The sequence below is a fragment of the Zosterops lateralis genome (genome assembly GCF_965231275.1).
Source record: "Zosterops lateralis genome assembly, chromosome: Z".
Taxonomy (NCBI): domain Eukaryota; kingdom Metazoa; phylum Chordata; class Aves; order Passeriformes; family Zosteropidae; genus Zosterops; species Zosterops lateralis.
Window position 1 is genome coordinate 18,124,035 of NC_139800.1, and position 25,916 is coordinate 18,149,950.

The following is a 25,916-nucleotide window of genomic DNA, read 5'->3' on the forward strand; positions in this document are numbered from 1 at the left end:
CTTCTTTTTAGATCAGAATGTAGGATTTGTACTTTCCACTTTTTGTCTCTGCAAAAAAGGAAAATTGTCTCTAAAGTAACAAAGCTAGCTCCAGAAGGCTTTTATTTTTTCCATTATTTTCATTAATTAATCTTTCTATTTCTGTAGCATTATTCATGTTATATTAATTTTAATAGAATTACAATATAAATAAAGCAAATCATGTTGCTCTAATGCCTACTCTTCTCAAATTGTAATTCTGAAATTATTTCTGTAAGTTCTATTTTTAGTTTTCCAAATAATAAACCAAAGAGAGATATATAATCTTTGTGGATTAAGCCTTTTTCCTTTAACCATACATGAATCCAAAGTGAAATCCTTTAACCTATTTTCATTGGAGTGTGACAGACTTCAAGATTTAGAATTGCCTTTCATCACTATATTAGATAGTGCAAACATTAAGATAGTTCTTAACTATAAACTGTTTATTACATAAGAGAGAAATGCATTTAGAAATACAGCAGGGTACATTTTATCTCAGCATATGATTGTCAGATTCTTTACTGTGGCTGGCTTCAGGGTGCAGATAGTGATGTACTGGCTAACCCAGACGTATACAAAAAGGAATAATATATGAATCTGTTAATATTTGCTGCTGGCAAGCTCATGTGTGATTTCCAGTTTCTGGAACAGAGGTCTGGCACATACACATACAGAATGAAAGGGTGGAATATTATGGATATGGAAAACTTACCTTAAGTTTGAAAGGGGAATATAGTATATTTGGATATCCTTCATCTTGTATTTACACAAGAAATTTCCAGATGTAGCCAGACTGCCCTCTTCAAAGCATGAAGCTTGTTACATACGTGGAGGAAATTGGAAGATTTCCCTGCTGTTTAGCTGTAGTAGTGATATTCACCAAATTTAAGAACAGTCATTGTAAACTGTTTCTATTAAATATTGACATTTCACTGGAATATTTTTAATACTGTGGAGATATCAATATAAACACTAAATTCTATACATAAAAAAAATCATCCAAATAGACAAGTGAATATTCCATGGTGAAAAAAGATTAGCAAAACCCAGCTGATGTGAAAAAAGCCTAATGCTCTAATGCTGGGATGGACAAAATGCCAAAAACACAGAATGAACTGGTAGAAACTGCATCTAAAAAGGCATATACATAGTAAAGTTTTCTAGTAGACAGACATAAGACATTTCAGGAAATAATTACTGACAGCCATATCTTTTGCATGTCAGACAATGCAAAATAAATCTTCTAACCGTGCAAAGATTTAACAACTTCATCTCCCTAATAAATGGTTATAAGTCCCCTCAAAGGACCTTCCAATTAATGGGAAAATATTTACAGCAAGTCTCAGATCTAACCACTAGTTTTGATTACTCTGTCTTGGCAGCTTCAGCTGTAAAATCCATCATGAACAGCAAAATAAAGCTTGCAAACAAATTTCCAAGATCTGGACTTGGAATTCCACTCAAAAAAGTTTTTCACTTAAAAAAAATTCATTATCTAGATCTGTGTACTTACTTATACAGCATTTTTTCAAAATGGCTACAGTACTTGTGAAATCTTTTGCCTATAAAAACTCTACCTTAACACTTCCAACAGCACACCACAAAACTAAAGCTTACAGAAACCCTTTCAAGGCAAACCATCACTAAATATAGAAATGTATTTATCTTACATCTATAAATCATGCAATTATTTGGAAAATACTTTTAACATGACTATTTGTAATTAAAATGTACAGAGCTTAGATCTGTTTAATTTCAGGGCACACTGCGACATTCCACTTTTTTTCCCCTTATATTTTGAGGATAGGGTGGCTTAAGGGCATGTGGAAAACAGGTTATTGGGATCACCACTTGATCACACCACTTTTGGGAATATTCATACGGACAGTACATTATTATAGTGTTAAATTTCAATATTATTGTGAACTTTAAGTTCTGCAAGACCACTTTGAGCTTTAGCTAAGTAATTTAAACTGATCAAAATACATAAATTATTCTAGCAATTTAAAATCAGAGTAAGGTTTTAAAACCAGGAGAAGAGAAAATGCTAGCAAAGCAGTAATTCAGCAATACTGTATCAAATGCTCACTTTTGAGCTGAAGAATGGAGTTAAACCTACAGCTAAGTCTTCTATAAAACAAGAAAGTAAAAAAATAGAGGTTAATCACTCACTGTAAAAATATTTCCATGAGCACTGAATCAATTTGCTTAATGAGAAATATGCTGAAAATCAAAACATTGTATCTTTCATGTTCAGATTTGCAATATATAAAAAACCAAACCTACTACAGATATAAAAGACACACCTCTTATAGAGGTATTTGTCAAAATTAATTCTTTACTACTTGCAGTGTAGCCAGTAGATAGGTAAAAGCTTATAAAAACTACTCAAAGCTGATAACTAAATTTAACATAGGAAGAAAAATAAAAAGAAAAAAAAACCAAACCAGACAAAATTTTGAGTGTGCAAGCTGTTTTCTCAAAGGCAGTTAAAAGACACGACCACTTGTCTTACAAACTCTGCCTCCCCATCATCCTTACTAATATTTTTGTATCACAATTGCAATGATATACCAGAAAATAGGTAATATGTGAAACTCTGAAACATGATTCAGCCTGCCATACACAGAGAAGTAGTTCATGCAGTTCCTGTGCTGAACACATTCGGGAAAAGCTGAAGGAAAAAATCTGCATGACAAGTCACCTCATCAGGTAGTTTGAAAGATTAAAAAAGGCAACTAAGAAGTCTAGCTTTTTTACCCCAAAAAAGCCTATTTGCAACTAATGAAAAACACCGCAATCCTTTTTTGCATATTGTGGAAAATGAGGAGAGAGTTTCCGTTCATTGAAGAGATTTCAATTTTAACTCACAATATGCTTCAGAAATTACTTCAGTCTTTCCCTATCTCTATGAGTGAGATGCTCCTGCTCCTAGACAGGAAAATCAGGCACACAAAGGTTTACTGACGGCAAGATACTCTGCATTCTTGATAATAAAGACTGACTCCATGGATGAGTTTGTTCAGAAATATGTACTAACTACTACGGGCTTGCAAAATCTCTGAATGGGCAAGCACAGGCAAGGTGAGGAATTTGAACTTATTTGAACTGCAAGTAAACCTTTTACTGCACTGCCCTGTGAACCAATAATTTTCAAGGTCTTGTCTTACTTTGACCACTAATACTCTTCAACTCTCCATATTTGCCAGACACTTTTCTCAGTGCCTCAGAACATTTAAACTGAGAATGTTCTAATGTGTTGTCTTATGATTGACTATTTCACACTGTTGTTTCCACTATTCATTCAAAGTTTGAAGGAAGTTATTTTTTATGTCCTTTGAATCTGTTATTTTAAGCCAAGTTGAAGTGTTCATAATATTTCAAATACGCTGACAGATCACTCTGCTAATGTGCACAGCAAATGCACATGTACGTGAACCTTAAAGAAAAAACATGCACTGACAAAATAACATACATGAGAAAATAACACAGATTTATGATAAAACAAAAAATCCTCCGAGGCAGGTGATTATAATGGATCATGATCCTGCCGAGGAAGTTTGGAAAAAGGCAAGGCAGAGCTGGAATGCATTTGGCTTAACTTCAGCATTAGCAAGTTACCATTGTCAGTGTCATGAATTAAGAAAAAATCTTCCTCCAAAAGCTCCGAAAGTGATTTTAGTCTCACTGCATACAGCTGGGAGATTTGGAATCATACCAAAAAAGAGTGGAAGTAGAAAACTGAATGAAACATTCATGGTGTTCATTACTAGTCAGAAGTGAACTGATCGCACACCAAAATCACTCCCTAGGCACAGCAACATACTAAAAAAAATTAAAAGAAAAAAAAAGAAGCAGATATTGAGATGGTTTGAAAATGGCTTGGAAAAAAAAAAACCTAACTGATGAAGATAATTTACAACAAACAGCTACTTTGACTTCAGTAGAATGGATAAAATATGACATATAGAGAAGATCTCGTCTTCCTCTAAATTAAAAGTAAAAATTATTTAATCGCACCATTCTAGAACAAGTTCTACACTGTGCAGCACAGGTGATGTGTCTATGCCACTGCACAACAGGTTCATTTTTAATTTCTTTTCCCATTGATTGACACATTGGTATGATTCCTATAGACAGGTATAATGAGTAACATGTCAACCAGAGAATAAAAAAACCTACACCAGCAGTCAGAAACTATGACTACAGCGGGAAAGGAGATTTGTGGTGTAGCTTCTGTCTTGCTAAGTAAGTGGTACAGTGATGGCTTCCCAATCAACAGTGCCCCATTATGCCTGCTTCTAATGAGTGCTCCTTCTTCTCTTGGAAAGGGCATCTTCACACCCTCTTTCCTATTGGGGTATTCATTTCTGCCCTTGGAACCTCTGCTTCATACTTTACTAGGAGAGGCAATGGGCAGGAGCTGATGGAAAGGAAGTTCCACCTGAACATGAGGAAGAACTCCTTTACTGTGCAGTGACTGAGCACTGGAACAGATTGCCCAGGGAGGTTGTAGTGTTTTCCTCACTGGAGAGAACCGAGAATGAAATGGACAGAATTCTTTGTCATGTGCTCTGGGATGGCCCTGCTTGAGCAGGGAGGTTGGAGCAGATGATCCATTCTGTGATTCTGAGTTGTGCTGATGAGGCTTTTTCTGCGGGAAAGCAGAGACTTTACATTTTCACTGAAGCAAACAGAAACCTCCCCCTCTATAGGCTCTGTGTTTGACAGTAGTTTGTACTCAACTAAAAAAAAAAAAAAAAAAAAAAAAAAAAAAAAAAAAAAAAAGCATCTAAAAATCTTCACAGATGACCGGCATAACAGGCACTAGGAGTGTGTGTCTAGTGTGAGCCATAATATCTGGATGGACAATCTTCATGGATTTAATTTGTGCTGTTACTGTCACATGCAGGAAAAGTGGTTTGGGGACTCAAGATCAGGGTTGAAATGTCATTTACATTCTTGCACAAAGACAAAACCAAATTCAGACAGTCACAACAGGCCTTTATTGGGTCATCCCTGTCATGAAAGTACAATCAAATAAGCTACAGTCAATTTCAAACACCTTCCTGAATCTCTCCTTCCAGCTGCATGTGGACCAAGCACACAGCATAAATAATGATGCCAGAATCATTCTGAACTGATCAAGAATAAGAAAATATGGCAAATTTTTTCTGCTTTCAAACACTACTGACTTTTACTACTGAGTCAATAGGGCCTTGTCAATACAAACACAAATGTCCTCTTGATTTTGAATTGAAAGCCAACTGTAATGTAGCACAACAAAATCTGTATATATATGGCTCTACCCTTGTTTTAATAGAACCAAATGGAATTTGCAGGATGCAAATTACAGCTTTCTGTTCAAAAATCAGAAGTTAGTATTTCTACTTTATATTTCTCCAAGAATTTTAACTTTCACACCTCGACCTTCCACAGCTTTACTCATTTTCCTGTGTCACACACAATTTGTACCCCAAGTACTGCATCAATTTGTAATAACTTAGCATTTTCTTGTTCACTTTTGCAAACATCTCTGTATCCTGTCAAGCCAGTAAGTGCTTTCACTATTCCACTACAGGAGTCAGTCTCATCCTCTTCTTTCTAGCTGTTATGTTGAACACATGTTCCATTTGAAAAATTTTTTATTATCCCTTTCCCATCCCCAAATATAAGATGAAGGCTTTTTCTAATTGTTTAATCAAGAAGCCTTTTGAAACACTTGTTTTTAACTATACACAGGGATCTCCAGAGAACACCAGCAGTCTTAGGTAAGAATACCACTAAAATCCAATTTACCTGTTCCTTTACCCTAAAATCTTGCACACTTCTTCATGAAACCAACAAAGACAAAAATTATTTAGACATTAAAAATACAAAACCAAGAACACCATCAACTTAATTTCCACTAGAAAACCACTTTAGTCTTGCCTTGTTATACAGGGGTCACCCATTGGAAATTGCACAAGATGCACAGGATACATCTTTAAATTACTCATAATCACCTTAAACTGCACTCAATCAGCATTGCAATATGTCATCTTACAGACACAGAAAAGTTCAAAAGGAAAAGCACATGAAAAAGCAGACTACCAAGAGTACTATTGTTAAAACTACACCAGAAAGCTTAATATTTCAATACTGTATATGTTAAAATAAACAACATACACAGGTGATGAAAGCCAGTCTCTGAAAAATTTATTATTCTGTTAGAACAAGTTTACACTTACGATGAATTCTCAAGCTTTGTGCCATTAGGAAGTTTTACTAGGTTTATAGTGGAAATAAAAACAGAAATAAAAATAGATTACAATCCCAAAATACAGGCTGTACTTTGAGTATGATCCACAGGCTTGCTTTTCCTTTTACATCTATACATTTCCTCCTGCCTCCAGCAATCAAATCTTTTTAAATCTCTGTAAAAAGCTGCCTAGATTGTTTTCCTTTTTTAACTCAAATATTTTGAAATATGAAGTTGAACAGACTAATGTAACCTGTACTAGTTCAGTTTTACTTTCGCGAAGCCATCCTACTGGAACTGTACTGCTTTTAGAGATTTATGACACCAGTTTCACGATTCTGTTCTTCTTGCCTCATTTCCTCTGTATTCTCATTTTGACTTTAGAAAAAATTGACCCTATTTCCATTTTCTCTTCCAATGAATGCCATTGGTACTTATCCAACTGAATCTTCTTTGCATAATATAGGCATAAAGAGAGGATATGAATGATTTACTAGGATGATTATTTTTCAAAGCAGTAAAGCTTAGCCTGGTGAATTTGCACTTGACATTGCAAAATTAAACTCTTGCAATGGGACTGGTTTGTAAGCTATACTACACAAAGCAACAGTGAGCACTGAATGGTCCCAGCTTCAAATTATAAAGTCGTAGCAAGAATTATACTTGTCAGTTCAAGTCATAATTACTGGAAATCGATTGTTTAATGCAATACGAATAGAAATATTTCCTAATTTTGATAAGTTTGAAATAGTTTCCATTCTTACTCTTTCTGACCACAATACATTTATATAAATGGTTCAAATTTGTCTTACTGTTAATTTTTACACATTAGAGAATATAACAATATTTGCCATTTAATGTATAATATTGGCCATATCCTCATCCACTCGGATGTTATTCTTCTCAACCTATTATATAGATTAATGACTGATGTCAGTATCAAGTTTTAAGAGTTACTCCGCAATATATTCAATATCTCAAATAAATTATATAACAAGAAATTACAGCTTTTCCCACAAGCATTCCATCCTAAATGAATAATAATCTAGATACAAATATTGGTGTGTTTTTTTTTTTTTTAAATACAGACTGCCAAGAGTTTTCCCAGCATTTTGAACTTAGTAGCAGCACACTTAATGATCAGTTGTGGAAAGGCAGAAGAAATATTAAGCCATACCTACAAGTTATTTGGTTTTCAGGACAGAGGGGAGAGGGGAGGAGGGAAAATAAATAAAAATATAGAAGTACCAAAATTGATTTTATCTGCTTCAGCATTCACACTCAATTAATAGAAAGATATATTGTTATCAAATACTGGACTTACACTCATATTCCTGTCCCAGATTTGGATAGAGCCATCTTGACAACCAGCTGCAATAAGTTTCCCATCTCTGCTGTATGTGCAAGTTGTAGGAATCACACGTTTACCTTGAACTGATCGTGGTTTAAATATGCTTTTGTGCTTTTTTTCATTGTTAACATCCCAAGTCCTCACAGTTCTGAAAAAAAGAGTTTAAATAAACAGTTGCTTTAGATAATGTTAATACATATAAAATATTTCTTCTTGTGATAAAACTAAACAACTTTTCCAGCACAGATGGCATATAATATTGTTTAAATTAAGTTTTAAAGGGAAAATAGCATTTAGGATATGAGGACAGATTTTCAAGTAAGAAACATCATGTTCACTAAACTGCATCTGAAGTTCAAAACCAAATTAAAAACAAAAACAAACAAAAACAAAAACAAAACAAAAAAAACCCCAAAAAACCAAAAACCAAAAAACAAACAAACAAACAAACAAACAAACAAAAAAAAAAACCCACACCTTTTTCTCAAAACTCTCATGTAAATACCTGCATGATTTAGAATCTGTAAGATAACAAAAAGCTTATATACAAGTATACTACATAATCTCCACTGCCACTGGAAATCAAGAAAAGTATTCAGTCCTCAACAAAGAATGAATATTTCAGAAAACAGGCATGAATGCTTATACAAATTCATAACTTTAACAGATTTCTTATCTATTCAGACAAAACAAGAACTAAATACTCTGTTTTTAACTGTCCGTTATTCTTGAAACTTTATTTTTAAAAGCATTTTAAACATTAATTGTATTATTATTGTAGTTCTCTTCCACTAATCCTGAAGGTCTTGGAGTTCTGTTATAAAATGTTCTTCAAATATTTTAGAAAGACTCATTTATGTAATATTGGTTTTTTTCAAGTTGAGTTTTTCCCACATTATTTGCAAAACAAAAACATCCTTTCTGTTTTTAATGGAAAAAGAATATCTGCCTGGATTGTCACTGTTCCTTAGATACAGAAAAACATCCAAATGAGAGAGAACTAAAACACTAGATACAGGTGGACCCTTTAAACTGTCGTAGATACAAATGTTTTCCGTCCATTTAATATGTTGAGGTCTTTCCATATAAAAATTCAAAACTCTTCTGGCATCTAATGTAGAGAAGTTTCAGAATTTGGCGAAGCAAGGAAGATCATTCATTTAGAAAGATAAAGTCTCAAGGTTCTCAAGACAACCCCATTTGTTTAGACTACACAAACACTGCCTATGATCCAACAGCACATAATTCACTGGTCTCTAGCAAAGCAAATACAGCTTTAACAGAGGCTGCCATTTCTCCAGAATGAGACAAGATACTGCAGCACATCAGAAACTTCTATCAGAGCTACAAGACCAGACAGGCCACAGACCTGACATAAATAATTCTAGAATAAAGCAGATGAGAACTCAGTAACTGTAAGTTAGAATGAATAAGAAGAATTAATCCCCTGTTGTTCATATGAAAGTCAAGTTTAGTTTCATTTTTAAAAGTCTTCAAATCTCCAATCAGTAAGGCACCACTTCATTGCTTTATTTGCAGCTCTAGCATAAGACATTCAAGTGTTCTGATGATTAGTTTGGGTTTGAGGTTTTGGTAGGTTTGCTGTTTGGTGCTTTTAACTATTATTTTTAATTTAAATGAAGCACGATATTACAATTATGATTAGGTTGATAAAAAAATCTTCAGAAGTTGCTTTCATCCTCAACCATTATTTGATTGAGATTCCCTTTTTCCTCCTTGTTTTGTAAATAATCCTCTCAGTCTCCTGCCCTTCATTCACACTTTCTCCCACTGTGATACTTGCTCAAAACTTGAGTCTTTTTCCATTCACCTTCCTTCATAATACTCAATCCCTCCTAAATCTTTATTTGAATGTCCTATACCTTCAGCTTCTCTTCTTCTTTCAGTGATGACCATGTCCTACTGAAAAGCTCTGTCCTCTCTTACAGTGCAAGTTCCCCAGGACTGCCTTGGCATACTCCTTCTCAGGTGGTGCACATGGTAGCACCGTTATGTGCAGGGAAGTTCAGAGCCTGCCTTCTCCTTTCATTCCAGATGTCTCACAAGCATCTCAGATGTAGTTCCAGAAACAATCTCTTGAGAATCCTTAACCATCCTAATTCTTTATTTCTGCTGGCAAGGAATTACTTTTTTAAAGCATTCAGTTTCCTCTTTTTAGGACTCTATGTCCTGTCAAAACCTCAAAAATTAGCTACACTAAGAGCATATTCAAACTTTTTATCATTCTACCTTTCCACTGTAAAGGAAGAAGAAACACTTGTATTCTTTTATTCCTTATAAAATACATTAAAAGAAGTATGAGCCCTAAATCAGCTGTAATATCAGCAGGTCAGTCGAAAAATCGAAGTTCTCTGAACTGCTGCCTCCGCTGCAGACAGTTGGCCATATTCCCACACATTACATGCCCTGTCAAAAAGGCCCACATAGCCTATAGTATATATTTAATATTCCCACAATGTTTTATTAATGTCCCCACACTGAGCATGTGTTTGCTGTTGCCTTGCTGCTACTGGATCTAATGAAAAAAAAAATTCTACTAAAGTAAATATTTTCTAAGAAACCATCTATATGTTAGTTACAAATTTGTCAGTAATTCCCAGAGAGCCCTTAATTTTTGAGCTAAGACTGGGCTCTTTAATGTCTTCTTTCAGAGAAGATCTTCTAAGTATTTTTATGGAAACATTTCCTATTTTTATTTTTAAATGGACATCATATTGCAAACACATCTCATAATATTATGTGCAAAATTTCAGCTTAGCATGGTTTCTGACTGAATCACCACCAACAAAAACATCAGGAGTCATTTGTAAACTATGTATGGTTTATATTTTCCTTCAGACCAGTGAAAGACTAGAAGCAAGGATCACTGAAGGACCTTGGGGACACACCTTCAGCAGAATGAAAGGAGGTTTAGGCTGGGCATTGGGAAGGATTTCTCCACAGGAAGGTTGATTAGACACTGGAATGGGCTGCCCAGGGAGGTGGTAGAGTCACCATCTTTGGAAGTGTTTAAAGAAAGACTGAACACTGGCACTGAGTGCCATGGTGTGGCTGACCACAGTGGCGCTGATCACAGGCTGGAATCAATCCCAGAGACCTTTTCCAACCTAACTGATTCTGTGGCTGGACGTGCCCCGGCCATGGCACTCACAGCCAAGAGAGCCAAACTTGTCCTGGGCTGCATCCAGAGCCCCGTGGGCAGCAGGGGAGGGAGGGGATTCTGCCCCTCTGCTCTGCTCTGGGGAGACCCAGCTGGGGTCCCAGCATAAAAAGGACAGGGACTTGTTGGAGCAAGTCCAGAGGAGGCAATCAAGAACATCAGGGGGCTCGAGTACAATTCCTATGAGGACAGGATGAGAGAGTTGGGTCCATTCAAAGAGGAAAACAGAAGGCTCTAGGGAGACCAAAGGCAACTTCAAGTACTAAAAGCAGACTTGTAAAAAATAAGTAAAGTTATTTTTACACGAGCATTTACTATTAGCACAAGTGGGAACAGTTTAAACTAACAGAGGAGAGATTTTGGATCAATATTAGGAATTAATCCTTTACTGTGACAACATGAGGCACTGGCATAGGTTGCTCAGAGAAGTTGTGGATGCCATATCCCTAGAAATGTTCAAGATATGGTTGGACAAGGATTTGAGCAACTTGGTCTAGTGGGCAGCATCCCTGACCTTGGCTGGAAGAGGGGGGAGTTTGGAATTAGATGGCCTCTGTAGTCTCTTCCAACCCAAACCACTCTGTGATACTGTGACTAACATCTAACTCCTCCCATTCTACCAGACAGAAAGAGGAGTAAGAGGAAAAGAAGCATAGAAACTCAGTTACTTGCCTTCAGGTAATATAGTCTTTAAACTGGCAATATGGTAAAAAATAATTTACCTTCAGGTAATATTGTCTTCAAATTGGTAATACGGCAAAAATATATGAACTGCTTCCATATATACTCTCTCCTTCTTCTACTGACCCTCAATCAGCATACCACATAACAGTCAGCCCTGGGTTCATTATGGAATTATGACTCTGGGGCTTTTTCCTGGAATATTTTGTACCATTTAGTGATTTCCTCTTCCTCAAACATAATTAAAAAATAAATGAGATTGCATTATAGAAGTTCTCTTTTCACTTCCTAAGTTCTCTGAGGTCAGTCTGTTGTCTGTGTGAAAATCAGTTAAAAATTTTACCCCTGTAGCAATCAGATATTTTCCAGGACACTGATTTTGTTAAAAAGCCCCTTCCTCTAAGAGTATCAACTCAGAAGTAAAAAAGTGGGAGATGAAGCTAATAACATTGTTTTATGCTCAATGTTGCACCACTTAGCAGAAATATAATATTTATATTTTATATTTATCTGTTGATAGACAGAACCATGGTATTTTCGAACTCCAGTGAAAACAAAGCAAAACCATTTCCTGTATGAGTCTTTTTTTCCACCTGAAAACAAACTATGTTTAATGGAAGTTTGTTCTTTATTAAAAACTAAACATAGGGATATTTTTAAAAATATACTTCTAACATATACTGTTGTTTGTTCATTACATCAAGTTTTAATACACTGAATGATAAGCAGTCCCATCAACATTTATGATTTCTCTTTCACAAATTCCTTTTCAATTCAAATATCCATGAAGAAGGCTTCACATACACATGTTTAAATTTAACTTTTTAAATTATGGATTCCACATCTGCAAAACAGATCTTGCAAAAGTGATTTTGTAAAGTTCTTGTATTTGCCAAGAGCAATTCAAAGCAACTTAGAAAAGGAGGGGAATGTTCTTTTGGAAAGGTAATGTGGATATTTTCGTGACCACTGAGAAGTTAAATGACACATAATAAACAACTAATTTAATTACTGAGGTTCAAGGGGAGGTTTTGGCAGGGTTTTTTTCCTCAAAAAAATGGTTTTTTTCTCTCTTTTTCCTCCTTTTTCTCATGTGCTTATGATGTTATTGCTAAGTTAAAATTTCTAATAAACTTAATTATTGGCAATGGCACAGCATTACACAAATTATTATAGTTATGTAGCTGCATTTCCCAGACTGCAAGCACAGAAAATTTCTCTGTCATGAGTCAGCTAGACACTGCCCTAATACAATCTGTTGAAATTCAAGAAGTGAACCAATGCTAACTTCAAAAGCCAGACCTGCCAAATTCCACTAAGCTTTTGTCTGTCCCGCCTCCTCTGTTACGACTGGACAACTTTATTGCACAATGTTGAATGGTTTTGGCATTTCATATGTTAAGTCTACTCTGAATAATTAGGTCTACTCTTATCACTTGAAATACAAAAGAAGCAAAGAGTACGCTATTGTTAAAATATAGATCAGGTTTGATGTTGTACATCTAAAACCTAATTAGAGTGCTCACCTTTGCAATGCATTACAGTGCCCACCTGTGTAACATAAGGTTGCAAAGCTGTAACATACTTCAAAATCATCATACAAACATGGTGGCAATGGAATTGATCATGCCAGTACAAGATGACACCAAGGCATCAGTGACAGAAAACACATTTTAAAGAGTTAAATTAAGATTCTTTATAAACAAAAAAAGCACTTGATCTTATAGTAAGGTTTTTTAAAATCTCTTTTATAGCATAAAACAAACATATGTACATAGGAATTAAATTAAGGAACTTATTAATATGGTGGAAAATTGCCTAAAGCCAAATATGTAAAGAGTTTAGTAAAGAAATGGCTGAAAGGTTCTGTTAAGATGCGCTTCATGGATATGGAGGTGCAACATTATGACAGCAAGAAAATTTTCATAATTGTGTTCTTTTTGCTTTCTTTCAGCAGAACTAAGTTATAGTCTTTTTCTGTCGAGCACATGGGACTCAAGGAAGGTTGCATCAGCTGCCAGACAATGAAAAAATCTGCACACACAAACACGTGGAGAAATCCAGAGAAACTTTCCATATTTGTTTGGCAGAAAAGCTTCTAAACAAGATACCTACTTCCAGCATTTGAACAGAATTAAAATAATTTGAAATACAGAATACAAGAAAAGTCATATCCAACATACGTAAAAGCATAACTTTAAGCAAAAATATGGACATGACTTAGTAATTTAAACAATTCTACTTTTCTGTCACTTAAATAAACCCTAGATGTAAAAAAAAAAAACCCAAAACAAAAAAAACCAAACATTTAACAAAGTAAAAAAATAAGTATGTGATATACAGCAAATGAGCTAGGCAACATTTTTATCATATTTTCAAATTAAACTGTTGTCCTTTTTTTGACATGAGAAATTACCATCATTTGTATGTACAAAGTACTAAATAACTAAGTACATAATTTGTATGCACAAGAGCAGCTGTATCTTAATCGCTGGGGTGGAGTAGATTAAAACCTAGTAACAATGAATGGGAACTGCTCCCATTCTCCAGTGCGAAGGAATGAAAAAGCAACCAACTCAAAATTAAAATGACACATAAGCATGTCTGAGAGAGCACGGAGAGTAGGTTTTATGAATTATTAAGCAAAAATCCTGCTGATGACCAGTATATGCAACATTTGAGGAAAACTAAATTAGAAAAGGAGACAGAGAAGAACTGCAACAATATTAGGCCAGCTAAGAAATCAGAACCAATGGAGTGCTGTGCAGTATGTTCATGGCAGGAAAACAGCACCAGCAAATACGAGTGAGTTATGACATACAATCACATCTGACTAAGAACAGTCATTCAGACACAAAGAGTTACCCATCAATACATCTGTGTGACCCTTCAGAGGTTATACTGTAAAGACACAGGAGAATACCTATTTACAGAACTTCTTACTTATGGCATAAAGAGTCTGTTCTTAATGAAATCAAAGATTACAAGCTTTCTAGATGGAGTAATTTTTGCATTTTCCCAGATTAAACCACTGGGTTAGGCTAACAATACAAAAAGGCACTCTTAAGGTTAAAAGTTTAAGAGTAGAAACAAATTTCCTAGAAACAAGTAAGCAAATAACATAATACAAGTCTTTCACATTTTTTTAATCATCAGATCCTTTACATAAAATGGTATCATATTTGCATACAGATTTCATATCAGCTGTTCCCCTCTACATACCTCTCCAAGTGATGGAAAATACATCCTTTGGAAATTTGCACTTTTTTTTTTTTTTTAAGTACTTAATTCAAAACCTAAAAATTCTCTCAAAGTATCTATAGATCAGTCCCTCAAAATGACCAACTCTAAAATTCAGTCATCCTCAAAGATTATAGCAGACATATTTTGCACATCACATTGGCAGAAGGAAGGAGTGCCAAAACACTACAGTAAAACCCCAGTTCTACATTTTAAATGTTGACATTTATTAACTATCTACAACAGCTGTTAAGTCAAAGCTGAAGAAAGAGCCTCAAGTCACACAAACGGAAATATTTCAGAACGGATCATAAAACAAATTCCAAGATTCTTCTCTATAACTGTCTTCCCACCTTCACTATGAATTTCCCACTGAACTCCCAAAGTAAAATTCAGATAAATACCTTGCTACACTCAGTCTTCAAAGATTCTGAATGCTTTAATTCAAAACAGTAAGTTTCATCTAGGACCTAAAAGTTTCACAAGATTTTTTTTTTCTTTCTAAAAATTCCAAGATAGCCACAATTTGAATGTAATTTCTACCTTCGAAGACCATATAACACATTCATACACAAATCATATACAGAAACGTCAAGATCAAAAGGAACGTAAATTACAGAAATTTTTCAATTAAAAAAAAAGAACAACAATACTACATGTCTACTCCATTAATATTTAATAATAAATTCCAATGCAGTTGTTGATGTTCAGCAGAATTTTCCTCACGTCAAAACAAATACTCTGAACATAAATAAAACAAAAGGTTTTGTGGGAGAAACTCTATAACCTCAGAAGAAAAAAACAAAAAAAAAGAGCTATTATGGGAAAGAACACACAAGCAGGAAAAAAAAGCTGAGAAGGAATATGAAAGTGAAAAGTAGATCAATTGTTTAAAAAAAAAAAAAAAAAAAAAAAAAAAAAAATCACCTAACATGACTGTCAGACAGAAAGCAGTACTTGAGGGTATGCAGGCAATACCAGTAAGAATCCTCATTTCTAAGCAAGGAGGATTAATATTCAACATAGATTATATATTCGGTGCTGCTTAGAATACATAAAAATAACAGAAATCTAAAAGTATTGATTACATTCTGAAGACAGGATAATTGTTAGGGGACGAGGTGGGAATAAGACAAGCATACCTCCACATCTCACCAAATCAAACCAACAGCCTTAAGAACCTACACACAAGAATAAACTATATGATAGGGAAATTATGTTAGTGAGAGGACATATTACTGAGAGGAGACTGCACTTACATACATTCAAATTCTGTACAAGATGAATTGGAGGCAAATCACTGAGGTATTAAAAAAACAGAAAACAAAATTCCAAAAAGACAACCAAATAAAAAAAAATCTAAAAGCCAACACACAACATACTTCAAAGTTCTGTTTAAAATCCCAAAAGAGTGGTACAGAAAAAGTTCTCTTCAGCCTAAGAAAATGGTCTCCAAATTAAAGGCATATACTGTACTGAAAACAAAGGCCCCAGGGCTAATAGGTTAATTTAAAATAATTCATTTAGGACTTCCAGTCTGTGTTGTTGTGATGGGTTCTTTCTCAAAGAATGTTTTCTCAAGCTTAACTCATGCATTCAGTCTGTTTGCCTCCCTTCCAACAGCCAATATACAGCCAAAAACTGAACATGACCATAGTCCCCAGTTTCTATAAGCCTTTCTCCCTTAGTATTTCCTTAAACTATTTTCCTTTCATATTTCCCTGAAATACTGACTATATTTGCTTGCATTAGTGATAAATATTTGGGCAGCTAAATTGCACTAAGAGAAAAGTCTAGCAGGTTTTGAATTACATTCTCAGTGGGACTTACAGCTAATTTGCTTTGTTTCTTGTTGATGATGTCTTCACATACAAACCTGACCGAAGAGAAAGGTTGTTTATCTTTGCATCAACCACTTAGACTGCAATCATGGATGTCTGCACCAAAATGTATAATTTCTTCAGTTCAAATCACCAAGGTACTTAAAAGCAAATCTTCAGAAAACCGTGCATTGACTAGGTTAGAGAACTATCCCCTGAAGATATTTTCTTCCAATGAGTAACAGATTCAGTTATTTTAATGAAGCATATTGAGCACTGTAAAGAGTCAACATGCTTTTGAAGTAATAATAATTCAAAGTCTATGTTAATGTTGTGCTATTTAAAAAACCTGAGGACTGGTATTTTCCTTAGACTGTGTAGCACTTAACACACAAGAAGTCCTTCATTTACTATTCCTTCAACATCAACTTCAATATTATAATTTCTATACAGAACATTAGATAAATTACAGATATTATGTGATTCAATTCTGAAAGTTGTGACAGTAAAAGTATGTACAATTTTGTGTCATTTTCCAAACGGGGCAAGCAGGTAATGAACTGAGATCTCATCTCCCACTTAGAAAAGATAAAGTGGGATGTAATCAATCTCCCTAGGGGGTACATCTGATTAAGACCTAAGGGGAAGACTCCTGATAAAGAACATCTTGACAGTTCAAGTTACTGTCACCTGCATGAATTGAAATTACTCAGGAGCAGTCTTGCATGATACTGCAAAAGGAGGAGGAGGAGGGGGTTAATCACTAGGAAAACAGGATGCTTTCTAAAGAGCTGATTAGTCATGGCTATAAAATAGCTTAGGCTCGCTTGGATCTCAAGTTTTTCTCACTTCATTAAATAACATAAATTGGAACTAACACAACTCTTCAGTACACCAATTAAAAAAAATCAACCGAAATTAAAACAGTCAAGAACTAAAAAGCCCTCTGAAGCAACGCCTCAGCTGACCCTACCCACATTAATTTTAACTGTGTTTGTTGTCATCTTAGATCTCACTCAGACCATTTTCTGCAGGTCCACTAGCAATGAACTGCAATCTAACAAAAGTAAGTAACTAAAGGGAGAAAATTGTAAGCTTTAAGTACATTTTGATTTCTGAGGTTACAAAATCTGTTCTAAACAATGCAAAGTTTGACTCAGCTGTACAGATTAACTATGCACTTTGGGCTACAGAAAATTTTAGAAGTGAGTTTTACTTTTTTTTATGTATGAAATATCAATCTCCATACATTGCAGTGTAATCATATAAAAACTTATGACCTACTTACAAAGACCAGGACAAACTGCAGCACATAAAGTAAATGCAAATTTCTGTATCTGTATTCATATTATCTGGAATATCCACTAAAGTCTAAGACACTTCCCTCATCCTCACAGGAATTCAGAAAGGAAAAGAACATCTCTTCAAGAAAAGAAATTACAGTTCTTAGCCTCAGAACTCCAGCGAGTTATGATACCATCCCATACCTGTCTGGAAAACCACAGAGAACATTTTTCCATATATCGTCATCACCATGGTCTGCTCATATCATACACTTACACTCCTAGGAAGCCTCTGTATTCTTTTCTTACTTTTGTGTAAAATTAAAAGTTTAAAGCAATAGATTAGTAGACAAAAAAGCATGAAATTTTATATTTCTCAATGATAAACAATAAGGGACTTATGCTCCCTTATTAACTATGTTCTCCACACAGGGGAAAATTGTGGGGATATTGCTAAGTGTAAAATGTGTAGAATTAAAAATAGTAAAGACAGGACATAAATAAGAAAATACTTTTAACAACCTGATTTTCCTTTCAAATAAATAATAATAAAAAAAAAACCAACAGCAGTGAAGTGACTTATTTCATGGCTTAATTTGATAAAAAAACCATATAGTTCTAGAGTTTGAACATGTTACCTGTAGTCTGCTAGTCTTCTGTTTTCTTGAAGCCCTGAAGTTTCTGGCTGTTCTAAAATTCACCTTTTAGTTCACTGCACAGCCCGCTGGTACCTGAGCCACCTGATGTGAGTTGGCTTTGCACTAAGCAGGAGATGACCTCCAAATGTCCTCTTCAACTTAAATTACTCTGTGACCACAGACAACTCAAAAGGGTACTCTACCACGCATTTAGAATATACAAATATTCCTGGCAAGGACCTGCACTTTCTATATCTAAAATCTAAATTTCTATGAACCACAAAAAATCTGCTTAAAAGCTAGTAGGAGAAGAACTAAGTCCAAAATCACAACAAAGACATAACAACGTCACCAGAATCTCTAACTTTAGGAACTAATGGGATACAGAAAAATCTGAGACTGACAGAGACTGGAAAATCTGCAGAAGCTCCAGCTCCAACTTATGTCTGTTGTCCTAAATGTTGTAAAGACATGTCTTTTTTCTCCACTCCCTAACTGCATGCATGAGCAGTTAAAGTACCCACTGACATAACACAACATCAAATTTTAACTTGCAGCTGAGAGCACTCCCACAGAGGTCAACCAAGTAGCAGGAAAACTCTCAAATAATTTAGTTTGTTTTTCCCCAGCTAGAATTTGTGGATGCCTCATCAATAATTCAACTATTCTTTAAGGGAATGGAAATGCCCAGCTCTACCCTTTCTTTTTACCTAGGGCACCAGCAAAAATTTTAATTATTACTTTCTTAGAATGCCAGACCAGAATCACAGAATATCTCGGATCAGAAGGGACCTTATCAGGATCATTGTTCCTTGCAGATCTACATAAAACTAAACCACCTAAGTGCCTCATTCAAATGCTCCTTGAACACTGCCAGGCTTGATGGTGCGACCAGCTCCCTGGGGAATCTCTTACAGGGACCAACCACATTCTCTCACCTTTTCCTAGTGTCTAGGCTGAACTTACACTGATGCAGCTTCATTCCATTTCACCATGTCCTGCCACTGGTGACCAGGGAGATGAGATTACCACCTTCCATCTGCTGCTCTCCAGGAGGAAGGTAACCATTCCTCTCCTCCAGGCTGAACAAGCTCAGCAACTTCAGCAGCTCCTCCTAAGTCTTGCCCTCAATACCTTCCTCTGTTTTGGTCCTACTTCTGATAGACTCTAACAATTCGATGTCCTTATATATTTATCCTGTGGCACCCATTCCCATCCCTAGGACTCAAGGAGAGGCCCCACCAGCACAGAAGGATAATTTAGTATATTTTTGTCCCACATTTCCTCTGCACTGTAGGAAGTTTCCCTTTTGATTTAAATTTTTTAATTCTTAAGATGATCTACCTGAAACTGTGTGTAGCCTTTAAAAATGAAGTTATGCCATGAAAGTGTCAGCTGAAAAAGCCCTCAAGTGTAAGCTTTTACCATTGACTGCATATCTTACTGCAGCAGCTAACACTTGAATCAAGAAAAACTTCAGAAAAAATATTAATGTAAACGCACATAGTTTATAAAGACAAAAATAGCTTTACTAACCCTTTTGTAAACATACAGCTTTCAGCAAGGGCCAGTACAATCATTATTCAAACTCTTCTCAACCAGGCCTGCTCATTTGCTGTACTCTCTTAATCAGCTCTGCACAGTGTATGTATCTATAAACAGATAAGTTAGTCTAGGATAAGCCATCCTCATGGATCTGTAATGGACTTCACACCTTTAGACATGTCAAGACAAAAAGCAAACTACTACACCAGTGCAGTGCAAATTACTAAACACCTGTGAGATAACCACACTTTTTTGATGAAGGCACTCTTGTATTACAAACAAGTCTCTAGGGAAAATTTTTCCAAAGGCTTAAAATTATGACTTATCAGGAGATTTTAATAAGAATGACAGAACTTTAACCCTACAAAACCACAAGGATCATTCATCCTACAAAATACCATAGTTCTTCATCAAAGGATGAGATTTCTGCTGTTCCAGAGACAGAAGAAAGAAAAAAACTCACCAGAACTTAACACAATTGATACACATAATTCCTAAGCCTCACTGTTGTAAACAGCTGCACTGCTAGGGCTGACATAAAAAATAAAACATCAACTTTGAGAGGATAAATAAAGTGGATATAAAAATCCCCCTAAGTAATTTGATCTTCACAAACACCAATTCTGCTTTATTTTTACCTCATGCAACCCTTGAGAACAAGTTTTTAGATAATCTGCATGGTATTTCAATATAAGTATTTAAACAGTAACAGATAATATAAATTACTGGTTAAACTAGGTTTGTGTGGAAGCAAAAAATATTATATTTACATATGTGAACACTGAGATGAAGACTTAAAAGCTCTACTTCACGAACCTTTAGCTTTCCACTTGTCTGAATTTTATGGATATTGCACTAATCATGCACATTTGATATTTTAGCTCTAAGTAGTATTATCTGTAACAGTCTGGGAGTGCCTTACTTAAGTTAATTTCCAATTCACAAATAGTCATTAACAAGAAATAAAACTTGTTAGGCTCACTACCTTAAAGTCCAGCTACATTATGGCATTAAAAGTACATGGAATATATTTAAGTTATGTTCCATCTAATGATGTAGCTTTCCAAAAAAAGTGGATGAATCTCCCACATCTCTAACACCTTCAGAAACTTCACAGTATTTTCTACTTTTCCAACACCTCATACTCTTGAAACTGCTAGACTTCATGAGTACTTCAGCTTTCATTTGGAAGTACCACAAACTCAAAGTATTATGCAAGTTCCAACTACAGGCTCAGAAACCAGAAAAACAAGTAACCAACTTGTTAAATATTTTATCTATTTGCATTCTGAATTAATGGATGCTATTATATATCTACTTGAAGATCTCTTTGGCATTGTACAATAAGTTACTATATGTTTATTTCATTGCTAAATCATTCATTTGTATGTAACGTGATGAAGAGGCTCTTCAAACCAAGCCACTGTCTTTCTAACAAAGCAGATGAGGAATACTCAGAATATTCATTCCATCAATCCTGTCATAAGGGTGCTAGCCTTCTGAAGAAGGTTTAAAAGCAAAGGACCTTGCAAAAAGAACAGCTAATTTAAAACTTCATTGACTTTTCCCCAAAATATCCAAACTAAATTTTAATGCTATAATTTTTCATGTACAGTGCTCAAGAGTCTATTAATGTCTAATGTCCTAATACTAATGACTAAATGGGTGTTTGGCTTAAACCCAAGCCATTCTAGAGTCACTGTGAGACTTGTTACTCACTGTCCAATTTTCATGTAAATGTGAGCTATGCAAAATATAAGAGACATCCTTCATTTACCTGAAAAAGATTTTATGAGCAAATTAGTCATGACCAGGGACTCTGGTCCCTGAGGTAATCTCAATGCGTTAAAGAATTGGAAACATATATTCCATTTAAATGGCAAGTGGTCCAAGAAGACAACTATGTTATGTATTTTTCACAGGCACAACACTCACTCAGTGTTTTTGAAAGACTAACAAAAATCTTCCAAAGGAAAAGCAGTTCACACTGTGAGTAAACAGATGCTAGAATGATACATCACTTACAAATAATTAAGAAACTATTCAGAAAAAATCCTGAATTTTGGATTTAGTTTGGATAAATTAGGTTTTTTCCTAAAAAATGACACCAGGACCAGAGTTCTAAACCTAAACTTTATCTTAAACCAAATCTGCTTTAAGTTAAATTATTTGCTAGTTTTTCTAAAAAAACATGCTGATAGAATAATTAATTTTTAAAGCGTGTGTACTACCATAAAAAGAGAAGCCACCTTTTTTCATCTCTGAGACTTTTCAGTACCTGATATTCTGCTATCCACTTAATTCACTGCGAATCACACAACAGAAGAAAGCTACAAACGAGTATAAGTAAATTATTTATTTTGAAAGGAGAAATGTATATGGTCTAGTAAGTTTATGATGACAAAAGAAGATCTGCATCCTATCTCACCAAAAGTTCAACCTCAGGAGACTGAAATGTCTGCCAGCATGTCCTAAATCATACAGACACCAGTGAATGTGGATCTTAACTACAGAGATTAGCTGACCAGAAGTTTCCACTACCATTAATGAGCTAAACTGAAGAATATCAATCAGATGTTTTCTGTCCTAGCAAACTGAAGATTTCACAAATCACGCATCTGGAAAGCTTTCAAGGAGAAGAAACATTTACAAAATCAAAATAATCCCTATCAAGAAAAACGCATTTAATATAAAGCTTTATTAGAAAGTATTTGAATGACAATATTAGCTTGAAAAATTAACATTATTGCCACAAAACAAGTGAAAAATGATCTACTGGGGAATCATTTAGAGACAGATATAGGGGCGGAGGGGAAGGAGCTAAGAAGTCAATGAGGAATTGGTTGATAAAACTGTGAAAACAAACTGATTTTGGAGAAAAAAACCAACTAAAACAGGAATGAAGTATTTCAACTAATGTGCTATTGTAACAACTATCAGATCCATATCCTGGCTGCAGCTCCACATACACAGTTCTGTCATCCTCAGAAGGACTATGTGTGGACTTCTCCCTATCCTCAAAACGCGAGTACCTTTCACAGACGCACACAGCCCAATAACAGGCCCCTATATATAAAAGGCTAAATTATATGAACAGCTTGATCATAGTTTTTACCACTGAGAATACCCAGCCTATTCCAATTTCAGATGGATTAAACGTGCTTTTAGTGTTCACTGGTTTGTCTGATGATTGAAAGAAATTTCATTGACAATTTCTGTGTGAAAGCTACAATTGGTAAAGAATTTACTACATTTGCTCTGTAATAATCAGTTCCACAGTCACATAATACTCTGTTTACAAAGAAATACTTTCTCTCTCCTTGACAAACCTTGCTAACTTTCAATTATTGAGTGGACTTACATCTTTAACAATTTACAGACCGTTCCAATGTTGGACATTTTATCTCTATTTCAATTTTTTTTTTTTTGCTGTTGCCAAGTCTCTCAATATCCTACTCAATGAAGTGAAATGTATTCAGCTTCCCAAGCAGTCTTGAATTAGCTGAAGTTTCAGGACACATCTTTGACACTTTTCCTTTTCAATGTCTTGTATCATTTTTTTTAGGCCATTATCATTGGAACTAGACACACAACTCTCTGTGTTGCTGAAACATAACATTAATATAATCTCCTTTACCAATGCCATTAGTAAAAGTTCATTCTTTGTGTGTTCATGCATTTTTAAAAAACGTTCATCTCCTCTTCCACAGCTTCATACTAAGAGCCTATATACAATTACCCCTACATAACTTTCAGGGAAATATTCTTTTCTGTGTATGATTTCCCATGCTGTTGTTTTCACCCAGCTCACTAACCAATCTGCTCTCAGGATCAGTGGCTAATATTTAGTGTTCAGGTTTTACTAGAAATATATTCACACTCTCTCTCATTAAATCTGCTTTCATTAAAATAATTTACAGAAATACAGAAGTTTGGAGGCAATAGTTCAGTCTTATGAAATTACATTAGAAACATGTTGTTTTGATTATTTCAGATTATCAGTTCTAAGATCTCTTCCTATTAGCTAGCCCAGTTGATAGATGACAAGTGTCTCACATATATTTACAAAATTAATCCTTTCCAGAAACAAAACTTACTGGAATTAACAGAAAAAATTTCAACATATTTTGGAATGTAATTTACTGCTTATAAGTTACTATTGGATACTATACAAAAATTTATAAAAGGTTTTATTAAATAAACAAGAGCGGCTACTTTCACAAAAAGCCATACATAATTTCCATGATATTCTATCTCACTTGCAAAATGGGATTTATCAGCCTTAAACAGAATTTTCTGAACTGGAAATTTTTCCAGGCTTCACCATCTTGAAACCATGCACCTTTGAAACCTACAAGAAGACTACAAGATGAGTAACTTCACACTGTTCCAATTAATTCCATGAAAAATGAAAACCACCCGACATATATCTCTAAACAAGCAATTTAGCAGTGGGATTTTAACTAAAACATATATTTATATAATATGAGGGCCCTGATAAGAGGAACAACTTAAAATTTCATTACTCAAACAATGAAATTACCGTGCAATTCTAAATATCGAAAATCACAAAGCAAATATTTTCAGAGTTTTGATCTATTGGATAGTCAGTATCATTAGTCATTACTGTGTAGCTTTAGTACAGAATCAGATTTGAGCATTAATCATAGCAATTTAATTTTCTTAGATAGAATTCATCTTTTATCTTTGTAAGGAAATTTGCCAAAATAAATCTTTGTTTACGCTACTTCACTTCCTTATTATCAAACAAAAACATTTTAGTTTAGTTTACCAAGTCTATTGTACTTCCCCTTAGTACTAGAATAATCAAAGAATTCTAGTCATTTGAATAAGATGCATATCTCATGTGAAAATAGCCCTTTAAACTGAGTTAAAGGTTAAAATTATCAGTGAATACTTGAGAATAAAGGATTTGATCTTCATACAATAGAAGACATAATACATTTTTCACAGGAGAAGACAGGAGAAGAAATTGCCAGTAAAAGATACTTGTGGAGTAAAGTCACCACAATGGAAGCATTTGCCCAACAACTTGTATATGACCCTAAACCATGGGATTTTTCCTATCAATTTGAAAAATGGTAAATTCCTGTCTTCCCTATCTGATATTAAGTTGAGCTGGTAGAAATACTAACTTGCAGTTTCCCATCATTTCTATTCTGCCAGAAGTTACCCCACAGATCTGCTAACAGAACTGCAGAAAATTATTCTCTTTTCTCAGTCAGGGTGAGCCAGGACCAGAGAAGATGTAAGAGAAAGGCTTTTCCAGTCTGACTGAAAGTGGTTAGGAAACAAGTTTCAGGGAAAGCTTAACCATATAACCCAACAGGAGCACAATACAGTGAGAAATGAAATACTTTGTGTTCTGGGGTAAAAGAAGCGAATATATGCACCAAAACTTCTCCCTTCCTATCCTAAGATAAGAACATTGCAATGCCTAACAAAAGACTTTGAAAAGACTGTCCCTTCTTGCTCCACTCACTGCAAAGTTCCAAAATGAGCAAACCTTCCAGAAAGTACTGAGCTACTATGAATACTTAAATTCTGTGCTTGCCAAATAAATCAATCAAATTTTTAAATGTGTACTTTCATCTGACACACAAAAATACTTTCAAGTTTCTTGCTGTAGTAAAAAACTTTACCTCAGTAAAACTAAAAATATATCAATTGACAGAATTGTATTCCTCTATGTTCTAAATTAATTCTGAAAATTTTTCTAAACTGTAATATTGTATGGGAATAAAAATATCTCATAAAAATATTGAAGAAACATTCTCAAACTTCATAATTGTATTTTCATACGGAATATGGCACAGCAGGTGAATATATATGTATACACACCTGTGAACATATCTGCTTGAAACAACTTGGCAAGAGTTATTTCTTCTCCTAAG

At 34.7% G+C, this 25,916-nt stretch overlaps 1 protein-coding gene across 1 annotated transcript in view; it reads right to left on the bottom strand.

The window, feature by feature from the left end:
• Window positions 1–25,916, bottom strand: part of WDR70 (WD repeat domain 70) — a 125,709-nt gene that overhangs the window by 47,442 nt on the left and 52,351 nt on the right. The window contains exon 10 of the mRNA XM_083884482.1: window positions 7,587–7,761. Coding sequence (XP_083740608.1) covers window positions 7,587–7,761 — 175 coding nt within the window. The remainder of the gene's footprint in view (window positions 1–7,586; window positions 7,762–25,916) is intronic.